General features: G+C 36.5%; 1 protein-coding gene across 2 annotated transcripts; it reads right to left on the reverse strand.

The window, feature by feature from the left end:
• Nucleotides 1-471: 471 nt before the first annotated feature.
• LOC148862289 (nudix hydrolase 12, mitochondrial-like) lies at nt 472-5,330 on the reverse strand. 2 transcript variants are annotated; one of them, XM_088975127.1, is made up of 6 exons: nt 4,790-5,330; nt 4,410-4,498; nt 2,998-3,112; nt 2,740-2,823; nt 1,376-1,525; nt 472-1,093 (listed from the first exon to the last, which is right to left on the reverse strand). In XM_088975127.1, exons 2-6 carry the CDS (start codon nt 4,478-4,480, stop codon nt 743-745), a joined length of 771 nt encoding a protein of 256 aa, XP_088831253.1. In that variant the 5' UTR covers nt 4,481-4,498; nt 4,790-5,330; the 3' UTR covers nt 472-742. The 2 variants fall into 2 exon arrangements, with proteins under 2 accessions (XP_088831253.1, XP_088831254.1); XM_088975128.1 differs by lacking the exons at nt 4,410-4,498; nt 4,790-5,330 and adding an exon at nt 3,481-4,356.
• Nucleotides 5,331-10,538: the final 5,208 nt, after the last annotated feature.

Genomic DNA, 10,538 nt, shown 5'->3' on the forward strand with positions numbered 1-10,538 from the left:
TTAATTAATTTTATTAAAGTGACATTTTCGAACTTTAGAATTTGAAGTGGCCTTTTCAAACTTGAGAAGTGCCACATAAGCATGCTTTTATTATTTTATTCATTTTCTAACGGGTCTCTAACTCCATCTATTTTTACCTTAAATTGGTCTTTTCATCATAGTTTGAGGGCAAAAGTGGCCCTTTTAATTCTTAAGGGTCAAAAGTGATGTTTTTTGGTGAAGTTCAAAAGGTTGTCATAATAAAAAACAATGCACTTTTGTAGTTTTGATTCCTTGTCTTTGGTTGATTGCAATTTGCAAGGTTTTCAAGTCATGATTCTTAATTCTTCAGGCATTTGTGCCGTATACTAGAAGTTGGATTAGGCACCAGATTTTTTGCTTCATGTCACCCCTCCTTTCATTACCAAACAAGAAAGAAATAAAAAGAGGAGGTTTTTTTTTTTTTTTTTGAACTGTTTAACTAAAACAAGGTAGGATGAAATTTGGTGTTTATTTGCTTTTCAACTTGTAAGTTAACAGAAGTTCACTTTCAGAACCGTACCACAATCAGACAAGACCCACCGAACAGCACCGGGCAAGTGACTGAAGATGGCCAAAAAGCTGTTGATGGCTCTTCACAGGAGAAGGTAAGAAGAAATTCAGATGACTGGCCAAAAAGTTGTTGATGGCTCTTCACAGAAGAAGCTCTCCAACCGGGGAGAGTCTCTGCTCCCTCTCATTTGGAAATGCCACATCTTGGTCATCATCCCTGGACAACACAATCATGGGGCTCATCAAGATGTGGTGACCCAGGAGGCTTCTTCACATAGCAGTTTGGTGGCAAGACCGGATGCTCAGGCACTGGAACCGAAGAAGGGTCCACCAGACCTGCGACTACACAATCATAGGTCTCATCCAGTGGCTGAGAACCACAAGGCGTCACAAAGCAGTTTGGTGGGACAATCCGATGCTCTGTCACTGGAACTGAAGGAGGCTCCATCAGAATTTTCCTCTCTCTTTGTTCCATTTTCTTTGAAAGAACTCTCAGAAATTGGTCAAGAGCACCACGCATCCATTCATACCGGCAGAGTTTGAATGCTTCTCCAACTGTCAGCTACAAAGGGAAAACCAGGTCTCAAGTTAGGCTCATAGGTGCTTAGTAGTTATTAACCAGGGAATTCACTGCCTTGTATCGTAAAAACTGAATACAATGTTCTTAACAATGGCTTCCCTCAATATACATGTGGCTTTCAAGGCATCCAATTGATGGATCAAATTACAGAACTTGCTTATGTTGACCTAATTTTACATATTTGGATCCTTCTAAACAGTTAAAAGAATGAGCCATGGTTAACAAATATCCCATCATTTTTGTACAACTTTATCGCATACTGACCCATTTCCTGTCATGGCTAGCCTGCTCCGGCCAGGAGTTGAGCTCCTCGGTAACCCTCAGTGCAAACATGTAACCTCTACAACCTCCTTCCAGGCTACTGCTATCCTGTCTGCTCTTGCTTCTGAACTCCCAAACTCCCAGCTGATTTTCCTACGAGAGAGGAGGAATCACAATTTATCAGATGATTCAATGTTTCTTTTACTTCTATTTTCTATTTTCCTTATGTCATGCATCATAGTCAAATGATTTGGGGGAGAACACAAATTCAACTACCAAGGGCCATTAACTCAATGTTGCCCTGGCTACCTGGGACCTTGGGATGGGTGGACTGGATATGGACCTAACCACTGTAGTTCTTGCATTGTCAGCCTAAGATTTTAACATTGAACCAAGCAATTGTGATGAACTCCATTAACTCAATGTTGCTTGCATTTGAACATAGAGCAAGCACAATGCATAATAGACCAAGGTTCTTAAAGAAATTTGTAACAAAAAGAAGCTCAATTGGGGGAAGAAAAGCAGCTCCAAGAGTATGAACTCGAAGATAATTTCTGAATTTGGACTGGGATGCTTTGTCGTACCAAGGGACAATGAAGGTGCATAACAAAACTAAAAAAGAATATTGGGTGATTCTAACCATCAGATCTTTGGGGGGAAGTATATATGTGGATTAGTATCCAAAGGCTATCGCAAAGATGCATCATCCCATGATCTTCATAGGTTTTACATTGGAGGATTTATGCAGCTGGCTACATTTGGAAGAGAATACATTTTCAATCAATGATTATAACAGAATGTTTGGCACTAAGGCAGGTAATCCAAATGGCAGTGGAGCTCAGGACTTCATTTTGAAAGAAGCTAAAAATTATTTACCACAACAAAAAAAAGGCCATGATAAGTCAAACTACCTAATTTGCGACTAAATGCATCCCATGGATAGTATGCAACACAGGCAACAAGCTAACATAACAGATAACTGCCATAATATCATATCTAATAATTATGATACTGTGTGGCATTCTTGAGCATGTACGCTCTGGGTAGAATACACAGTAGCCCCCACTTTTTTTCCTCACAGAAGGCCAAATGCTTCCTGTTCAAACTATCAGTAAATCAGTTCACTTTCATCTGTTTTAAAGCTTTATTCCCAATGTGAAGTGAATGATGCACAAGATGGGGTAACTTCAGATAGAACTTCAAACTGAGCAATTTCCCAAGGCAGAAAGAATGTAGACTAGTCACTAGTATGATGAGGAACAATGCCGGGACAGCAGAACCTGAAGCAACAGTTGGAAGTAGATTCATAGTGTGTCCAAGATATGCAACAACAAGCAGTCTAGATACCAAAAGGAAATGGAACCTACATCAAGAATTCCTCTCACTCCTGCTTCCTCCAAGGCCTCACGACATGCGGCTTGCCAAACAGATTCATCATCCTCCCACCCACCCTGAACCAAATTATATGTAAATAACATCAGTTCAAAAATTTCCACTAATGATAACATTCCTCTTTCTGTCCCCTACTTGATGCTAATGGCACTGTAATACATTATAGAGCACATGATTCAAAATTTTAAATGGCTTCGCATTAAATTAAGGAATGAAAGCAGAAAGATGCATACTTTTGGAAATACAAGGTCATCCCGATTTGGTGAAGAAATCATAAGCACTTCCAACCCATTCACCAGATCACAACTGTGATCATCGACATCTTCTTTTAGCCTGTAAGGAATGCACCTGTTTGTGTTGCAACAAGTGGTGAGAAACAACAGATGGACATTAACAAAAAAAAAAAAAAAAACTCCAAACTTGAAAGTATTTGTCAAAGTCCACTGATGAATCTAATATTCAGTGCAAACTAATAAAATGGGCACTTCAAGAAGGTCAACAGAATGTAAGGAAAACCAACCTAAAAGAGAAAAAGAAAAAGGGTTGTGACTTATGGGATACCATTTACATTTAGAAGAAAAACGTGTATAAATTTTATTAATTGAGATTTGACACCACCCCATAGGCTCTCAGTTGAAACATCACTAACGAAAACAACCATGGGAGTATTTGTCAAAACTCAGAACAGAATCAATATCTTTTTGTTCTCTCTCTACCTTGTTTTCCCTGTTGTTTTTACATAGTGCAGCACATCCGGGCAACGAGTAGTAGTTCTGTCTGCCCGCACCAAAATGAGGAGGAAGAGGGTCCAAATCGATAAACAATCTGAGGCTAATGAAACCCAAGAAAACAAATCCCAAAGAAAAAAAACTCTCTTTCTCTCCAGAAAATCCAAATAAAATTAAAATAAGGGTTGACCCAAAAGCAAATTGCGCATTCTGCGTCTCAACCTTGAGGTACGAAGCTGGTTATAGATCATATCATTAAAAATTAAAAATAAATTGGGAAACTGAAGCGTCTAAGTCCAAACACCGAACCTCCCACGTAAGCACCACCGAAAGGGTTGGGAAAGTTCAGAACAGGTTATGATGAAAAAAATAAAATAAAAAATAAGGACAACGGCACGGCGCCCGTAACAATTGAAAACAAAAACATGAAGCAGCATCAATTCAATTCAAGGTAGGGCTCCGCCCATCAAAAAACAATTCAAGGTAGGACCCCCATTTTGTCACCATCTAATACAAAATCCAAAGTAGAAAAGTCATCATTATTATACAACTCTACCACACTTGATCAGGATAAGAAATATATTGCTCATCCAAGAAAACCCACTTCACCTCTTAAGGGCACCTAAATTTTTGGAGATTGTACATAAAATCTTCAAATTTACCACAATTTTGGCTTTTGTTTTCTTTCCTGTCCTTTCTTTTTATTTTTTGGGAAATCCTGTAAAAGGCCTACGCATGATGAAATTAGTTTTGCATAAAGCAATCATATTGCACGGCAATGGCATAGATAAATCATAAATCACAGAAGCCGAAAATGAAAACCAAAAAAACAACAACAACAACAAGCAAAACACCTAATAAGTTAAAAAGAATAAATAACAAGAGCAATATAAGCCAAACATTGATAAAATTAGTACCCAGCAACGAGACGAAGTTGGTCCTCATATCTTTGCCGGTGCCTCCCTGTTCGAGCTAGCAAAGGCAACATGATGATCCTGAAAATTTCCTGAAGGGAAAACAATAAAAGAAGGACTAAAAGGGAGTTTTTGTTTTCATGTGGGAATGAAAAAAAGTTCAAATATAATCAGAGAAGAACCAAAGAAGCAGCAACAAGGACCCTTGTTTTTTGATACGAAAGCAACAGCTTTCATAACCATAAAGCCTTCAAGCCGCGTCAAATGGGCAAGAAGGAGGAGACTCTAAGCATAAAAGAAGAGCTCAGAAAGACCCAAAGCGAGTCACAACTCGGAGATGACATAGAGAAGATAAACAACAGATATAGATTATTGATACCCACCCTCGGGCGAGACGATCGATGTTTTTCATGTCCCTGTGGCACGAGCAGAGAACAGCAGGGTGTGTGGAGAGTCAAGAACGCGAAGGGGAATCCCCACTAGTCCCTTGCCTTTGGTTAACGGTTCAAAGCTTCAAAGCTTCAAAGCTTCAAAGAGAGGTTTCATGGAAAGAGCAGCTCAGATGGAAAGAGAAAGAGGCCGGGAGAAATGGCTGACAGGAGCGGGAGCGATTTCCGCGGGTCCAGACTCCAGATCAACCAACGGTACCCTACCCATCTATATATTATATAGATGGACATTTGGACGGTTATATTTGGGACATTGCTTTTCTTTAATTGACGATTGATGGATGATTTTATCTTTTGAGTTAATGACAAAATCAAAATAGTAAATACAAAATTAGTTGATATAATCAAATCACGAGTGTGCGTGGTTGTCGTCACCAGGATACCTCCTCGTGTTTGGACTTTGGATTCATATTCATTTGATGAATTCTGTAGTCCGCGGGAGATGGATTTCCCATTTTATATATCTAACTCCCCAAATCCAAAATTTCCCACAAATTTATTCTTACATGCCAAGACAATATGTGTTATTTGTTTTAAATTAACACCTGTGTATTTGAATTAATTATATCAACATTTTTAAATGACTTGACATCCTAGTTCAAAGTATCGATACAATTTTAAACATTGGATGCATCAGCATAACGGGTGTTTCCATTACATTCATTAAGGTTGGCCTGCCTATTTTTGAAGTTAATTATATCTATCAATAACATTTTGAAGTTAATTATATCTATCGATACACCTTAAATACGTTCAGTGCATCATGCATAACGGGTGTTTCGATCACATTTTTTAAGCTTATTTTTGAAATGTGTCAAGACGCTAAGGTTATATTTGGTTTGAAGGAAAAAGTAGGGAAAGAAAGGAAAAGTGGAAAAACCCAAGGTTTTAAAAAATGAACCGGAAACAGAATTGGTCATGAGACCGGTTTTTCGTTAAGCGGTTCAACCATCCAGGTTGAACAGTTTGACCCGTTACATCATAAATAAATAAAAAATAAAAAAATAATATTTATAAATAATAAAAAATAATATAAATCTAAATAAAAAACAGAAAAAATACGGTAAAATACAAAAAAAAATAACACTATCTGAATAAAAAATAATACAATGCAAAATACATAAAAAAGTATAAAAATAAAATACAGAAAATTTTTAAAAATATAGAAAAAACACAAAAAAATACAGAAAAATACAGAAAAAAAGAAAAATAAAACCATAAAACTTCAACAGTAAATCTCTCTCTCTCTCTCTCTCTCTCTCTCTCTCTCTCTTATAAAAATAAAATACAGAATTTTTAATAAATATAGAAAAAACACAAAAAAATTCAAAAAATACAGAAAAAAAGAGAAAAATAAAACAATAAAACTTCAACAATAAATCTCCCTCTCTCTCTCTCTCTCTCTCTCTGGATGGTGGAGTAGCTATGACTAACTACTGTGAATCCTCCATCTACTTCGTCTGAAGCAAGAAACAGAGCAGCCTCTGCAGGCCAATGGGGAAGTGACTCCAAAAGGGGAGATGCAGTTGACCCTAATGCCATGAGCCCCCAGCTCACTATAGGCTAACTGGACCATCCCCACCAAGGTGTGCTTAGAAGTGGTGTATGTACGAGGAGCAGAGCCACCCAAGGCCACTACCATAGTTTCAGTGCAGACAATCGAGCCGCATATCCTTCTCTCCACCATAGCCTGACCTGCGTGCTTAATCATCGATGCCATCCTTGGCACATTGGTGAGCATGGTGTTGTTGAACTCTTCCGTATACATCTCTAGAATGTTGCTTAGAGGACCCAAGGTCCCTACTGATTGTCGTAGGTGATTGCCACTGCAAGTGGTTGCACATTGGTGAGCAAACTAACCGTCTGCCACTGCAAGTGCTAGCCGCCGCAAGGCTCGCCAACTCTTACTACTAGTTGTAAGTGCTGCCCGCTCTCTGCAAGCTCGCCGTCGTCGGTCATCGTCGGTCTGTGTATGTCATCATCGGATGCTGGAGGCACTGGCTACCGTAGGTGGTCAGTTGGTTGTGAGGGTTCAGACGAGGGAACTCGAGAAACCCTAAAGCTAAAGGGACTAAACATTAGACTGGGTTGGAGAAAAGGTATTTTATTTTTTGTTTTTTATTATTTAAAACATTGAAAATAAAAAGAGTAACCCGCAAACCACTGCCTGGGTCAAACGGTTTAGCAGTCCTACCTCCCGAGTCAACGGTTTTTGGACATTTTCAATGATTTTTAGAAAATTTTGGTTTTTAGTAAAACCGGACCCGGGGACTGACCAGTTACTAGTTTTTTTCGGTCTAACCATCCGGTCCGGTCCAGTTATGAAGACCATGGAAAAACCTTTACAAACCTTGAGCTGACAAGGAAATCTTCCAAAAACTGTTCTAGCAGGAGTGACAAGGAAGTCTTCCAACCACAAGTACACTTGAGCTGGAAAAGTGCTTTCATTTGGGAAGAATACCTTGTTGTTTTACCTCTTCTATGATGAAAACTTGAACACAAATTCTCAAGAGAGGAACCCTAGACATATAAGCTTAAATTGATTAGACTATTAAATTTGAACAGCAATTCTCATAACTTTTATGAGACTTGAATCCATACACATTGGTTTTAGAGAAAATTCCCGATCAGTACCCTATACTTTGGTTCAAGTGACAATTTAGTCCCCAAACTTTAAAATGTAACAATCCAATACTCGAACTTTCAAAATGTGACAATCCAGTAGTTGTTGTTAACTAGTTTGTTAATTTATGTGACATTTGAAAAGTCAAAAATACCCTTCGAATGACATCTAATTCTCTTTACGAATCATCCAAACATTGATAAAAAAACTGAACACTCCCAAATCCTAGCATCTTCTATTCAAAAGCGTTGATGACTATTTAGAAGAATATAAAATTTGGGACTGTTCATTTTATTGTTCATGTTTGAATGCTTGATAAAGATAATTAGATTGCATTCTTAGGCCATTTTTGACTTTTCAAATGTCACTTAATGGCTGATTAATGAACCGATTAACAACAGGTACTGAATTGTCACATTTTGAAAGTTCGAATAATGAATAATCGTATTTTAATGTTTGGGACCAAATTGGCACTCGAGCCAAAATACTGGATATTGATTGAAAATTTTCCCTTAGTTTTAAGAAAACATAATCATAAATTTGAATATTTAAATAATATCGGAATGGATGAGATAAATATATTGGGTAGATCCAAATCATCAATCATTTACTTGTTCCCAGATCCACCCAGACCGAGAGAACTAGATTGCCGATTCTCTGTTAAAAGGATTTATAAAAATAAAAAAAAATAAAATAAAAAGATATAAAAGAAACTTTTAGGTTAGTTCTGTGCTCCAGCAATGCTAGCAGGTGGGTCAGCTGCTTTTCTGAACCTACAGTTACAGTCTATACAGTCTGCAGATGGATGGATCAGTGCCCACTAAAAATTGTCTTACATTGTGTCATTAAATGGTTCACTGTCTTTTGTAGCAGCAAGCAGCAGGGTTGCCAGAACCCAGCAGTTGCTGTTTATAATGCCAGCATATATAATTTACTTCAGCCTGGTTTCTACAATTTTTTACCACCTCACTGTAATTGTTTTGTTGGCATTTAAATAGAGTGTAGTTTAAACATGGAAAATTTGATGTAAAATTTTACTTACATCAAATTTTAATTGCATATTGTATTTCTAACCTTATATTTATATTGTATTTATTTCAACTATCTTCAAAAATATTTTACTTTACAGACCTCCTCCTTAATCCAACAATCATGTATATGATTATTTGACACATTTTTCAACAAAAAATACCCTTACACGTTTGCCAAACTTAACAAGCAAGTTCAAATAAAGCTTTTATTAAAAAAAAAAGAAAAAAAGAAAAATGATCTGGTTTGGTTAATTAATGACAACTTTGTTGCCTTCATTGCTGCATTCGATAAAAGGATTAATGCATTTAATCTATTTTACTTATTATGCGCTACTAGTAAGACAAAGTTACTTATTATCCAAAGAGCTTGGACCAATCACCCCGTGAATTTTGATAAAGCCAAACTTTACTTTAGAAATGCTTAATATTTTGTCTCAAAAGTATATTTTCTGCATTCTGTTTGTAATATAAACATTAATTAATTTATCTGAAATGAAATACCAATTATTAAAATATTATAGTTAAATGATTTTCCTATGATGTTATCAATTCGATCACTTTCCACTTTACAAACAAATAAAGATATTTAACTCTGTTACTTTCTTCATAAAAGATATGTTTATCTTCTAACACATTTTGTCAATAATTAACTTCCAAGATCCAATGGAAGAAAAGTCAAAATCCAATTAACATTTTTGGAGGCTGTTGATGAAACTAAACTTTTGTTTAAATTCATGGGTAAAATTGTAAAATTAAAACAGAAATATTATTAAGTACCTTTAACAAATTGCCAAATCATTCATCAGGTTTTGATCGAGATAGATGAAGGGTTTAGTGGTCCAATTCAATGTTCTGGATTCCTTATTTGGCTTTCATGGTTATTCATTAATACATTTTTTATTTATTTTTAAAAATAAATTTTAGGCAAAAGAAGAAACCAAAATTATAATCGAGGCGAAATGGTAAAGTTTAATATATATATATATATATATATATATATATATATATATATAAATTAAAGGCATTATTGTCGGGTCAATATCAGCAGTCAGCCGGAATAGCTTTGGGAAGGAGAACGGATCCTTCGTTTTTTTTCTTTTTTTTTCTATACGAGTGGATAACATTATTCGATTTTTGTTGTGTCAGTCATTCTCTGTGGGGATGGGAATGAGGAGGAAAGTTCTCGAGAGACTAAATCGATTTAATCCAATCCAAATTTACGTCTACTACTTCACTTCCAATCCAAATTTAATCCAACTTTTTTCCGTGTCTAAACCAAAGGTGGTGGTGGCACTACGTAGACACATGAACCCAGCCAATTTAGTAGCTAGGGACTTGATCCAAGATATCAGAGAGCGAGGGACCACAATCATTTCCAAATTCCAATTAATTGGCTTAACACCATTCCCCATTAGCTCCCAACAATTCCCAATTAGGAATCGGATTTTAGATAAATTAATTAATTGTTGATTCTTGCTCAAAGATTAATTATTTGCATGACCCATCAACTAAAATCACTATATTTTATTGTGGGTTTTAGTAAAATTTAATGACTCAAGAGCCATAATCAGTTCGGAATTCCGATTAAATCCTCAAAACCATCTTTACAGAGCCGTGTATTATGCTTTTATCTATGGAAAGATATTTTTAATACAAAGCTGTAAGCCTGCTGTAAAACTGTTTTGTAAAGACTGAATCTGAAATTTTGAATTCATCAGGTATGCACCCAATTCTTAAGTCAAGTGCATTTACTCTCGTGTATATCCCAACCGTGAATTGGAACTAACTTTGAGAGATGTTCGCAATACATGCTGAGATGTGTATGTAGGGCACAGACCTGATCTCAAATCAAGTAAGTAATGAACATTTGTGGGCCGGGTTGTCGGAAACCAAAGAGATGGTAGCCCAAACCAGGACCATGCATGTATTACTGCATATGTTTAGTGTTATTAGAGTGGAATTGAACCAGTGATGGTGATAGTTTTCTGTTTCTGGGTAGCAGTTTTAAGCTTCTGTTTTCGATTTTGTA

Source organism: Nelumbo lutea, chromosome 3, assembly GCF_056320005.1.
Source record: "Nelumbo lutea isolate HS-2025 chromosome 3, American lotus-T2T, whole genome shotgun sequence".
NCBI lineage: Eukaryota > Viridiplantae > Streptophyta > Magnoliopsida > Proteales > Nelumbonaceae > Nelumbo > Nelumbo lutea.